Raw genomic sequence first — 13,996 nt, 5'->3', positions numbered from 1 at the left:
GTACTTTGAAGTTCATTTGTATCAGACATTGCATACAAAAATAATTAACTTTTAACTCTTATCTTCCTTCTTTTTTGAGTCGCTGATGTGTTATTTATTTACCTCACCATCAATATCAATGTCTCAATTGTTCCAGAAAATATCCATACCTCTCCCATGGAAGGATTTTGAGTTTGAACTCTCCCCCCCCCCCCCCACACCCACTTTTCTTTAAAAATTTTGGCTTTTAAGACCTGCCATCCCCTCGGCATAATTTTCCAATGACCTTGCATGGGATTATTAAATTGACAGTAAACTTTGATAGGACCAAAATGCCAAAAATTTTTGTTTTGGTAGAGACAAACGTGAGAAATTGCAAAAATTGTAAAATTGTCTGTATAGAGTTCCATATTAATTTAATTAATATGGAACTCTATACAAGCAATTTTGTCTCAAATTCTTCCTTTTCCTTTTTTCTTACCTTTTTTTTAAAATTAGCGACAGCTTATATACTTTATTACTTTTTTTATTGTATTTTCTGCCTATTTTGCTTTCAACATGGTGGGTATACATATTTTCTGAAAACACACAATTTTGAACAATTCTGTACATGGGACAATAATTATTGTTGCTTTGTGTTTTGATCATACATGACCTCAGCGATGAACCGTAGACTTCAGTATGAGTAAGAATAAATTGAGTCCCCTGCACCATACAACAGTCCCGGCATGCCACCTTTCCCACCCCACTCCTCTGAGTAGTAAAGAGCAGGAATGGGGCTGAGTGTCTTGTCGACAGTTGTGGGGAATGGAATAATGTGAAGCAGCTCACCACTTCTAATGCTCCAGATACGCGTCATTGAATCTATGCCAGCTGTAAAGAGTGAAACAGATAAAGAGCTTGTAATTCATGCCATTTTACAGTATAACAAGTTCAGGCAGAAAGGTTATTATTAATAATGTTTGACTGTAAACCAAATTTTCATAAAGATAATTAGAGAACAAATTAAGTTAAATAAAAGAAAATCAAAACTGTGAAGGAGATTTTGATACATGGCCTTAATTAGCTTAGATATTTACAATTTTTATTTCTCTTTGTACTCCACAGTTTTTGTTTTGATTGCGAAGATATATATCAAACATTTGAGACAGTGTTTCATTGACTCTCCAAACAACTTGAATTTTGTCAAAAATACTCTGCTGTGTGTTGTATTTCAACTCTCATTTTGGTGTTTGGATATCCCAATCTAACACTTTCTCTTGTGTTTGATATAGTTACATCAAGCATCATACAATGCAAGACAAAAGTAGTTGCGACACCAGTTGAAGCGAATTTTTAATACATAATAATTTGTTTAGACTACGTCTTGTTCATCTAACCCACCCTTTCCCAAGCAATGTCGCAAAAAAATGTATGTCCTAATTTTGGTGTGTGGGTGGTCAGGCCATTTTCAACATTGCGCGGAGAATCTAAGTATTGTGCCAAGTGTCAACATTATGACCCGCATTGTAAGTCTGCAATGCGTGCAGAGATGGTCAAGTAATCTATGAACGTCATAGCTTCACAATGCAAGAAAAGATAAGTTATTTGGCATTATAAGTCTGCAATCTGTGCAAAGAGAAGTTATCAAGAATCAGATACACAATGGGTGTACGATGCAGAATAATTAAGAGGTTGATCTCTGGAGTGATTATGAACAAGTTACAACTGATGCTCACCAGCAAAGAGAAGTGAATCTGTAGGGTCCACATAGAAGGGTAGCCCATGTGTGATCTCATTAGTGTGACCTCTGTAATCCTGTACACAGGCCTTCACTCTAAGGTCCCACAACTTCAGCTGATAAGGAAATACTGAAAATGTTAGCTACAGAGATATTGAGACTTTATTAACAAGCATGTTAAAACTTTAAAATGTGAAGATTAATTATAACGTACAAGTTAATTGTTTTCCACTATCAAATTCTATGGGAACTGTGACTAAAGTGTCCCGGCAAAGCCATGTTCATCTCTAAAACCAAGAGATCATAAAATAACAGGGTTTACACAAAGGGCATTTCAATAAATTTTCAGTTTTTGATACCCCTGTGTAGAATATTATGGTTAAAGACTAGTGGCTTGCAAAGCACTGGTACCTGCACAATCAAATAATGGCACAGGTTTTTTCATACCATAAACTTAGAACTCTCATAACCATTCTTTCAGTCAGGCTATGATTAGTTAAACTCTGTGCACTCTATATTGTGCCTACATTTTCAACACCTTACCGATCCATCCAAACCGCTGGCCAGCAAATGGTTTTCATTATGCAAAACACGTATGCACGTGATTGATGCCAGTGCCCCCTGTCTCAGGCATAAGACTGGCCAGTTAGAACCCAAAGTACGCACATCACATGTGCGTATACAGCCATCACGTGATCCATTGTAGAGAACTGGGTTCTGAAAAATCAAAATTTTTAAAATTATTAATAAACAGAAAACCAAAAAGCATATTATATGGGCAGATGTCCTGAATGGATCTGTTAGTAAAAGAAAAAATGATCAAGCTGTAGGGGAAAGACTGCATTGATTATACCATCAACTTTTTTATATCATCAACTTACACTCCAAGAGAATTCCTGGGCAAACACATCGCTATCACACTTCACATGTATTACGCGTCGCTTTGTGGTCACATCTAATGTAAGGGCTACCTTGCTGGCTCCTGAAAAAAGAGACAAGTTATTGGTAGTTTTAGCATGAGAACAATGAAAATAATTTCAGGAAGACTTTCCAGTTTTCAAGAAAGGTAGAGTTTGCATTGTGACTGGAGTCCCATACAGCCAGACCTTATTCTAGTTTCTGTAGCGTGAAGATAATAGGGTAGTATTAATTTTTTAATCTTTTCTATATGGGATGGTGTCCATTGCAGGGAACCGTTACTCATTAGCTTAAAATTTGATGATATTTATTTAATATACACTTGGGTGAAGAGAGAGCTAGATTAGAGTTAAGTGCCTTGCCCAAGAACACAATACAGTGACCCTGGCCACCTGGCACAAACCCAGACTGCTGGAACTGGGGTGCTCCCCACTACATGCATTAGCCCACATCCTCTTCCACACCACATCATGACTCATCTGCAGTAGGCTTACATACCGATACTAATCATGTTACTATACAGAGGGTTTCTGTTCCAGGAGTTAGTCCACACTGTGCTGCCATGAACAGAACATCTGCCAACTATACCTGAATAAAAAGGATGAATTAAGTTTTGAAGTTTACAGTTTTAATTAGTTCATTGCTTTCATTATCATTGCCTCATTCTCAATTGAACATGATAAAAGTTTGATTAAGTATGCATGTTTACCTGTTATAAATTATTCCATTAAATATTTGTAGAAAAAATTATAAAGAATCACTATTCAAGCTGTTCCTTTACTGATTATAATTAACAGTAATGTAGTCCTTTGCACACATTGCAGGCCTACAATGCTAGCCAACATATATTTTGTAAGCTTACGTTGTGAAGCACCATCCACTTCAAATATCATGGTTTCCCCAGACATACTTCCATATCCAAGTAAAGATACTCTAAGTTAAAAATGTTAAGGAAAATTTCTTCATGACCATTTAAAGGGAACAAAGGACCTGAGTTGCAGGTCATGGCAGCGTCGCGCTTTGCGCGACTCGCAAAATCCCCCCGAAAAATAATCCGCCTGTTCTGCAGGCTAGGCTTGAACCCAGACTGCCTACATGTAGTCTGACATAAAAATACAGGGTAATGTCAGTGGGTTTTTGAGTAGCAGGTTCCATCCAAAAAGTAGGTGGCTATGAAACACTCAGAACTTGATAACACACACTCAGAACTGAGCTACCAATACTCCGAGTAGCCAGCGCAGTATTCGGAATAGCTGGTGAAATGCACCGGTTGCCGGCTTATTTTGACAACCCTGAAAATGCACTAACAATCAGGCTATTGCTACACATCTCAACTGAAGAACAAGAATACTATTTGGCTAATATTAGCAATTCAAGCTTGCTTAATATTGCAAAGGATACATGTACATATTCTTTGTTTCTTTATGTGGACTCCAAAGAAGGCCAGTTATTTTCTAGAAGACAAATCAACAATAAATTAAATCAGTGTACTTGTTATGGTATCTTAAAACATTTTTGTTAAAAAGTCAGAGAACACATGAATGCCTATGAAGTGTTAATCGAGTCTTACAAATGTGTGTGGCAGCGAGGCATGCAAGGCATGCAAGGCAAAGCAGCGAGGCATGCGAGGCGAGGCATACAAGGCCTACTCCAGATCAAAAGGCTAACCGCAAAATACATTTAGAAGCTAACTGTAGGCTAACCAGAGTGTCATTCAGGCTAACTGAAGGGCTAGTTAGGCTAACCGGATTAAAATGCACGCTTGCTGCCTTGCACTTTGTGACGACCCATGTCAATCACTTCCACTACTGTAAAATTAGTTGCGTTCGACGAAGGAGAGCGCAAGCCTAATTCTGTTTTGCGTCCTGTGTCTTTTGAGTTGGTATGCCTGTGCACTGTTATGCGGAATGAATCGAGCCGTAATGCGCGCGGGTGTATGGACTCCAAATTGGCTGCCCCGATTGATTTTAGGGGCAATTCTCGGCCGGGAAACTGGTAGCCACAGATGGCCTCGATTTCATGTAAAACAAGATGGCGTCCCAAACGCAGCTTAGAAACATTATTTTGCTTGAAAAAAAGGGTTAAAAACGTGTTGTCAAAATTGTATTTTTGCCAAAAATGTCATGGAGAACATTAGAAGGTTATCATCCAAGGTAGCAGAGTTGTCTTCAGCCACCGAACGTCATAAAAAGAGTGGAAATCGAGTAAGTCGATGCGTAGTTTCGTACGGAGTTCGTTCGTAGGTAAACCAGCGTATTTTACTGCAATTATTATATGTTGCACAAAACTACAAATTGTTAGAATTAAATGCATCGAGAGTGGGTATAATACGGATCTAAATTGTTTTATCATTTCTTTGAATTTGTGATATATCGTTTATTCCTAGAAACACTATATGTTTTGACGAGGAAATCGTTGTGTGAATGTAATATGCGTGTAGTGGATTACTGTGTGAATTATGTCTGTGGAATTTTAAATAGAAGTAAAACTATTTCCAGACGTTTGTGGAAAACGATAGTGCCAAACGATAACAGGTCAAGTGAAATAAATAATTTTTTTTGTGTACATAACATTTCATTCATTCTATGTTCTTTTGGCTCGTCACACAATCTTTCTCACACTTATCCTCCTCGCGTTTGGTTTGGTACTGAAGCATAGTAACTAACTTTGACATAAGGCACACTACAAGTAGGCCGACCATGTCGGTTTTTTTGCCACTGCCTGCTTACCTTGGGTCTATTTTACCTATAGGTCGAACGCACTACCCTGATCTCTGATTACTACTAGTTTTAACTAGTAACAGCAGCAGTGGCAACAATAATATATAGATTTAGGCAAGCCTAAAAGCGGAGCTCCCCATTTATTTAATTTTCACTGGAGCTTACAATGTTTTCATTCTAGTGAATAAGCGGCCAAAGTACTAATGTTTATGGCGGTTTATAGGTTCAAGACAAATTTAAATAGCTCACGGTTTAACCGAATGTCAGCAGTACGACAAAAATAATAATCTTAAAGCGGGGCAAAATCATTACTCATGGCACGAAAAATTACTTTAGAGTACAGTAAATTATCTGCTTTCTAGCAATAGAAAATAGTTGCATGAATGATTATTGCAAAATGTACTGAGAGGGTTGTACTCTGTAATGTACAGTGAAGAACAGATAGGAAAAGAGCATTAAATGGAAAATTAACTGCTTGCTCACCTGATTTTTCATCATAGCCATATTATGCACAACTTCAAGGTTATTGTTTTTGTCTTTTACAAGGTTATGAAATTGGACTCTGAGAAAATACAAAAAAATACATTATTAAACCACAAACAAAGCAACAGTACAGTCATACAATTCCTTCTTTCACAAATCCATCACGAGAAAAATTATAAAAGGTGCAGATGAGCTGGATAAAGAAAATAAGGGAAAAAACTTTCAAATTTTTTCTTAAAAGTTACCGGTACATAAAAATGTGCCATCTACAAGCAAATAAATAAAGTTAAAAATCCCTCAATATTTGAATTGAAATAAAATTTGGAAAATAGGAGTGATATCATGAATGTGCATTGCTTTGCTCTCTCACTGAGCTATATGACATCAAGATTGCTTACATTTGGTTTCCTGTAGGTTTAGTCTCATAGAGGGTGAGAATTCTCTCATGACAAGCATCTGGCTGTTAATAAGACAAACCAACACAGTTACAGTAAATAAATATGGTACAAATGCAAACTTGATTATATAGAAATGTATTAAATGATTATTATAAGCCCTGATTGGTCAATAGCTACATTTTTACAGCACTGACCCCTCCCATCTAAGTAACTTTTTTAAAATAACCACTTCTTACAGAAAATGTTGTTCCAAAAAATACCCATTTACCCATACTCCTCTTTCCAGGGAAGGTGTGGGGTAGGTAGGGTACCGTAATGATTCGATTTAGCGCCCTCCTTCAAATAAGCGCCCCCTTCCGAATAAACGCCCCCCTTCGAATGTGTTTTTGTAAATAAGCGCCCCCACTCCAATAAGCGCCCCCATTCTAATTAGCGCCCCCGTTCTTATAAGCACCCCTATTCTAATAGGTGTCCCTATTGTAGATAACTGCCCATACTGAAGTCATTGACGTCAACTAGATAAACTGCTGACCGTTCGCCGTACAGTTCATGTATATATTTACTGCTAAAATAAACAATTATTTTAAAAGTAACTGAACTTTCAACAATTTTTAACTGTTACAGTTTCTGTTATTGTTAGATACATTTGGTTGTTTCTCAAGAAATTAAATAAGCGCCCTGTCCCGAATAAGCGCCCTGTCTCGAATAAGCGCCCTCCCTCGAGGTGCCAAAAGTAAATAAGCGCCCCGGGCGCTAAATCGAATCATTACGATAGGTTAAGTCTGCATTTGGACCTAGTGACCTATCAGGCCAGAACTTATCTTGGTTTCAATAGCATTAAATGACTAGGAGTATTTCTTCTCCCCCTGGATGGGATGCTAGTCCCATCAAGTTGGTAAAGACAGGCACTGCAAGATTCTTGAAGTGTCTTTCCCAAAAACACAATGTATTGACCTTGGCCTGAACTTGAACTCAGACTGCTCAATCTGGAGTCCACCCTAAAAATCAACTAGTTAGAAAAAACGAACAGGTTGAAATTAGAAATTAACTGAGATCAAAAATTAGCTGCAACATAAATTATCTACTGGTTACCTCTATTCTTGAAACTGAATATCTATCCATTGGAAAGAAGTTATCGGAACTAGGATCTAGGGTTAACTTCTGCTTGACTTTTAACAGACGAGAAAGCTTTTCTAACATGTTCCTGTGAAGAGTATATCAGTGTATATTAATTAATTAAATACACAAAATTCAGACTTAATCTGTGGTTATTAAATAATTGTTTCATTTCTCATATGATACATTTTTTTCACTTACTGACTGGGTGTCTGTGAGAGGGAGCCATATTCTCTGTGTTTGAGGTTGTCAGCTATGGATATTCTTGATGGTTTCTGAAAGTTTACCAAATGATGTCAATGTTACTCTTTAAGTAGCCGATATATAACAGGGTCCCCCTATAGCTTGTGGAGTGTAGACTAGAGAGAAAAAAGGGGGACGCGGAGCAAGCTGGGCACCGTCTGGGAAGGAAGATAGAACATGCTCATCTTACCGATTTTTTTTTTTTCAGCTTGCTCCACTCAGCCATTTTTTCACCCTTGGCTAAACCTCATTGGTATATACTAAAACAGTGGATAGCGTTTTTGGCGCACGCTGATTGGCTACTCAAACTCTGAATATCCTTTGCTATTAACCTCTGAGCAACGGGCATGGAAAAATTGTAATCTTTGAAGGGAATAAACTAGTCAAAAATCATTCTTTTGGGTTATATTATCTCACGGTTTTCGTATACACTAAAACAACTAGTATTCACCTCAGTGTCCGTGGCTGGTGGTGGATATTCACCTCACTGCTTTGCGTTTGGTAAATATCAACCACTAGCTACCTCAACTTCGGTGAATAGTTGTTAAATATTCTTAAAGATATTAGAACAAATTTTGACCACTGCTGGGTTTAAGAAGTTGTAAACCCACACTGATTAAATGGAATTGCAATATAGAGGGTGAGATCAGATACAGTCAAATCCTCTCTTGTGAACACCTTGCTGTTACCTTATTGTTACTTATTTTCGCGGGCACTTAATTTCGCGAAAATGTAATGTGCATATTTTGCGGGACTTAATTTTCGCGATTAGGCCAAAATAATACATGAAAACAATTAAAAACAAGTCAGAAACGTTAAAAGAATAAATTTCCGCGGTTCTTTAATTTTACAATAATTTGAAAATCGCACAAACTGCGAAAAATTAAGTCCCGCGAAAATAAGTAACAATAAGGTATGAACACCCCGTTATTACAGACATGAGTTGCAAAATGCAAGAGTTTAAGTCCTGGTAGTTGAAATACAGAAAATTTAGAACTCCTGCTTCTAGGGACTTCCTTTATTACAGTCACTAAATTGTAGTCAAAGGTGTCTGTTATAGTCAGTTTCATCATCATCATCATCATCATCATCAACAACAAGCAACAACAACAATACTTTATTTAACCATGCGACACCTAGGAGCGCAAGCGCTCGTTAAAATGTGTGCATGAACGCAAAATTGTATCATCATCATCATCATCATCACTGTTATGTCTTGATCTTCTGTGATAGTGCCATTTGGAACACTCACCAAATGCTTTACCATAGAGTTTTAAAATTAAGAATATTACAAGACAGAGAAGACATAAATAAACAAATATAATATTACTCACTTTGTTGACTTTAATATTGCTCGGTATTACTCTGTTTTGGCTGACAGATGATCCATCTTTCCACCCTCCACATTGACATTTAACAAGCTTCTTGCCTGGATGATCCTTGGTGATTTTAAAGTAACGCTTTTTCTCTGGGTCATAGTAAAACCCTGGAATTTGTATTCATAGTTAAGGAATGACAGAAATGACATGTATAAAAACTGACCTACAGGGCTAAAAAAATATGAGCAATGAGCAAAATCTCCACTTGTATTATATGTTAAAACATCTAATAAGGGATAAAACATCTAATAAGGCATTTATTATTCCACTATTTTTTCAACATGAATGGCATTTTCAGTAGAATGCTTTTTTACCGCACGAACCAACCCACAGCAGGTAAAACCTGTTGATCATGTGGTACAGCAAAGCATACCATGTGATGCAAGTTTAATCATCGTGAAGATGGTGAAAAAAATCTTGGCTGTCCCGGTCTACTGTGAAGAGTAATGATATTCCATAAAGGTCGGGACACACTATGCGACAAGTCGCTCCGTGTATACTGCTTACAAACAAGTCGCTGCGACAAGGTGTTTGTTTGGTGCACAAACAGTGAATTTGGAAGAGTGGGAATGCGAACTAGTTTTCCATATTCAATATGGCGAAATACATGACGCGCTCTCATTGGTTAATTCATATTGTGTCGCAGTGACTCGTCGCAGACGTGTACACACGCTGCGACAACGCTTCTATTGCTCATTTTGTCGCTGCGAAGTGTCACACAAATTCAAACCAGTTTGAATTCGAGCGACACATCGCGGCGACAAAATCCTGTCACACAAGGTGACAAGTCACAGCAACACGTCGCTGCGACATGTTGCAGCGACGTGTTGCCTAGTGTGTCCCGGCCTTAAAACTAAAAGATGTTTCATCTCGCCTCAGTACCAGAACATTAGCTGACAAATTACGTCAGCTATTGTTCTGCTGCTGAGACATCGATTGTTATTGATTTTTGTCTCATTGAATTGGGTACCTAGGGGAAGAGCACTGTTGTAAATAACTGGCACGTTTTTTGACATTATTGATTATAAAAGGATATCTCGAACACAAGAGTTCTGAGGGGTTCATTCTCCTCTATGGTTTTGCCTTTCACACAACCTCTCTCGCTAGTCCCTGAATATGGACCAGAGGTATACCTTTCAGTTCTACCTCGTGACGACCGCTTTCGTCTCGACGCTTTGCTAAAGTTCATCATTTTAATGTTCAGCTGAAATGTCTTTGATCTTCCTTGAGCTGGAATGTTAAATTTTCTTCCACGAACCGCTACATTGCGGCAGCGAGTAGCTTGCTCCCCATTATATACATCGTGGTTTGGCATCAAAACTTCGTTTTGACTCATTCTGCATTGCATCCAAGCTAAAAGCACATTCAAAAGATGAAGCTTTTTCCACCGTCGGCAAGGATAGACCCAAAAGGTCTTAATTCATCAGCCGTTCACGTGTGTAGTTGTCTTGTTTCCGTGTTTGCTAAGCCGACATCTGTCCGCCATGTTGAAATGTATTTAACGTTCGCTCCCGACCCACGTGAGTATTCCTTTGTCAATTTTTATTGCGTGACATGCGAAATAATAATTGCGTAACCATGCCATTTCAAATACATACCGCATTTTCATTTTACATAACTAATACTCCAATTTTTGTCGAAGAAAATAAAAGACATTTGGAACGCCTGAGGTATTAATAATTAAAGGCATAATTAAATAAAATAATTAAAGCATTTTCTACTTACGAAAGCCGATTTTAAAACACACCCCCACCCTGTGCGTTTACTTTTTACCTTACATTGACAATGGCATTGACGTCTAATGAAAATTTGCATGTGTACGATTTTCCTTTTTGAAAGATTTCTTCCTAAAGACTTGTTTCACAAAATCGAAAGGTTCTGATTATTTGTTTTTTTTTGTTCATCGATCTAAGCTAAAAGCATATCGATGTAGCAAGATTATGGAAATGCGCCGGCTGTCTTGTTTGCAAAGTGATTTAAAATAGTCACGAAAGTGAAAACAGGATTCACACTGGAAGACTGAACGATGATTCCATCGAACCCTTTTGCGATCAGGATGAACGCAGGAACAGAAATACTTTAAGGATACAAGACACTAAATGACTGATAAAAGGTAAAGAAGTCGAGTAGAATTGTTTATTGATACACGCGTTATTGATGATACGGTATCTGTCACGCAAACTGGTAAATAATTTAATCTGCGGTTCGGTTGACAACAGGCAAAGGAAACGATACACCAGAGTCTCGCTGGAGCTCTATTTTGCTTGTTTTAATTACATCTCAGTTCAAATCGCTGTAATGTTGGCTTGATAGCGGCATGGCAGAGAATGCTATACGACTTGGTCAATACGAAATCCTCAAGTATTCGTTTGGAGCTCTCCTTACTTGTTCCGACGTAGCAACCGACATTTTGATAGCAACAACTTACTATCAACATCACCAATACGTCTGGTTCAGCTTTTGCCTCGCGTTTGCGGTGTTACCATCGTTTCTGCTAACCCTAGCATACCTTTTACAACGTTTTAGACAAGAAACGGCCATCACGCTTGTGAAACGATTTCTATTCTTTGCCAATCCATGCGGATCAGGCATTCTAAAGATCAAGCTTCTTCTTGTTTGTTTACGGCATTACGATGAAGTTTGGAGCTATCAGGGCTGGCTTGTCGACGACGAAAAGCTTCGGCAGGACTACAGAGCGGAGAAGGTGTACCATTATGTAGAAGGGCTTTTAGAAAATATGCCGCAGATGATCCTTCAGATTTACGTGACGATTATTCAAGATGAGAAAATATCTGATTTGCAGATTTTTTCAATTTCTGTGACATTTGTTAACCTTGTCTGGGTATTGACCCTGTTCGAATACAGCAGTTTTGTCAAAGAGGCTAAACTAACCCATTTCATTGCCGTAATATTTTACAACGCTTGCCTCATTGCGGCACGTGGGCTGTCAATCGTGACTTTCCTTGTCGCATTTAAATGGGTTACTTCAGCGGTACTGGCTTTCCACGAATTCGTATGTGTTTCCATATATTTGTACAAAAATCACGATTACTTTACCGAGAAGGAGGTATGGTGGATTGCCTGCCTTCTAATGCCTTGCTACATTTTTGTTTACCTGGGATTCAAAGTAAAAGAGCTGAATCCCAAATTCTTTGACATAAAACTTGGGCGATCCATAGTTTCTTCATCTCTGTTTTACTTTTGTTTTATAACTGAAAACGTTCTCATGGTTTCGTTATTTTTCACGTGGTCAACGGCAAGCGATTCCAGGTGGGATCGATGGATTTCTAAAATTATCACTGTCTCTGTGATTGTTTTATCTATATTAGGCACAATAGTACAGCTAATGTTTACTTTCGTATTCTTTCGAAAACCCCCGCGAGTGAGGCCTTATGAACAAGAAATCCCAGGTATAGAGGCACATCTCCATTCTGACAATCACGCGGGCCAATCAGAATCACAAGTAAAATCAGGCAAATCTAGGTATGGTCCAAACTTTCCCCAAGAATAATATCAATGATATAATATATTACAGAAATAATGTAAATCACGGGTAACCACTGAAAGCGTACCATCAGTCTGCTGTAAAAGAGTTCGTAAGGATCTGCAGGTTATCCTGGACTCTCTCTTCTCGCGCCCAGGTTCAACACCTATACGGGGCGGGCGGAAGAGAGAGTTCAGGGACTGGACTAAAGAATCTGAAATTGTGGAAAAAGATACACTTTTCCTACGAAAAACTCAAACTCGCCCAAAACGGTTTCCAGGAGCCTTCCAGACGTCGAAAGATAAAAACACGACAGGCGAGGTTTTAACACTTTTATTCACTTTATTTGCAATTTTTCGAGGGAAAGGGTCTTAAATTCCCATCAAATTTCAGAGCATTCAAACTCATATAGTATACTGGTAGAGCACTTTGGTTACCTGTGTATAAATAAGCAAGAATAACAAGAATAAGAATAACATGCTATAATAATATATAATAACAAATCGCTATATTATAAGTATATTGTGTCTTTTTTGCGCGTGTGGTAATTGTGGAGAGAACCAGCTGAGAAAACCTGATCGATGTAATGAGTGATCGAATTCGTGTCTCTTCAACTTGTGAGTGAACATGATCTCAGTTTGCGCCCGTTTTCAGCAGTTCGTGATGAGAATTAGTCTGAAATTCAGCCGTCCTCACTAGATGAGAATTTGCACCTCTTCAGCAAGAGATGTAACTTTGCGCCTTTTCAGCAAGAGATGTGAATTTGCGCCTTTTCAGCAAGAGATGTGAATTTGCGCCTTTTCAGCAAGTGATGTGAATTTGCGCCTTTTCAGTGAGAGATGTGAATTTGCGCCTTTTCAGCAAGAGATGTGAACTTGCGCCTTTTCAGCCAGTGATGTGAATTTGCGCCTTTTCAGCAAGTGATGTGAATTTGCGCCTTTTCAGCAAGTGATGTGAATTTGCGCCTTTTCAGCAAGTGATGTGAATTTGCGCCTTTTCAGTGAGAGATGTGAATTTGCGCCTTTTCAGCAAGAGATGTGAACTTGCGCCTTTTCAGCAAGGGATGTGAATTTGCGTCTTTTCAGCAAGAGATGTGAATTTGCGCCTTTTCAGCAAGTGATGTGAATTTGCGCCTTTTCAGTAAGAGATGTGAATTTGCGCCTTTTCAGCAAGTGATGTGAATCTGCGCCTTTTTAGCAAGAGATGTGAATTTGCGCCTTTTTAGCAAAAGATGTGAATCTGCGCCTTTTCAGCAAAAGATGTGAATTTGCGCCTTTTTGGCAAGAGATGTAAATTTACGCCTTTTCAGCAAAAGATGTGAATCTGCGCCTTTTTTGCAAGAGTTGTGAATTTGCGCCATTTCTGTAAGAGTTGTGAATTTCCGCCTTTTCAGCAAGAGATGTGAATTTGCGCCTTTTCAGCAAGAGATGTGAATTTGCGCCTTTTCAGCAAGTGATTTGAATTTGCGCCTTTTCAGTGAGAGATGTGAATTTGCGCCTTTTCAGTAAGAGATGTGAATTTGCGCCTTTTCAGCAAGTGATGTGAATCTGCGCCTT

The 13,996-nt window shown here is 38.4% G+C and overlaps 2 protein-coding genes across 2 annotated transcripts; one reads left to right on the top strand and one right to left on the bottom strand.

Annotated features, from left to right (window-relative positions):
* Positions 1-625: 625 nt before the first annotated feature.
* Positions 626-10,488, bottom strand: LOC144635861 (DDB1- and CUL4-associated factor 4-like). Its single transcript, XM_078494981.1, has 14 exons — positions 10,000-10,488; positions 9,826-9,830; positions 8,912-9,072; positions 7,536-7,609; positions 7,311-7,422; positions 6,219-6,280; positions 5,821-5,899; positions 4,019-4,071; positions 3,480-3,550; positions 3,116-3,205; positions 2,581-2,681; positions 2,243-2,416; positions 1,698-1,815; positions 626-852 (listed from the first exon to the last, which is right to left on the bottom strand). Exons 1-14 carry the CDS (start codon positions 10,302-10,304, stop codon positions 656-658), a joined length of 1,602 nt encoding a protein of 533 aa, XP_078351107.1. The 5' UTR covers positions 10,305-10,488; the 3' UTR covers positions 626-655.
* Positions 10,489-10,782: 294 nt separating this feature from the next.
* LOC144635830 (XK-related protein 6-like) lies at positions 10,783-12,656 on the top strand. Its single transcript, XM_078494947.1, has one exon. It carries the CDS (start codon positions 11,274-11,276, stop codon positions 12,465-12,467), a length of 1,194 nt encoding a protein of 397 aa, XP_078351073.1. The 5' UTR covers positions 10,783-11,273; the 3' UTR covers positions 12,468-12,656.
* The last annotated feature ends 1,340 nt before the right edge of the window (positions 12,657-13,996 follow it).

Source organism: Oculina patagonica, chromosome 13 (assembly GCF_052425735.1).
Source record: "Oculina patagonica isolate OP01 chromosome 13, crgOcupat, whole genome shotgun sequence".
Lineage (NCBI taxonomy): Eukaryota > Metazoa > Cnidaria > Anthozoa > Scleractinia > Oculinidae > Oculina > Oculina patagonica.
The sequence above is the reverse complement of the archived record's forward strand: the minus strand, read 5'-3'. Positions and strand labels throughout refer to the sequence as shown.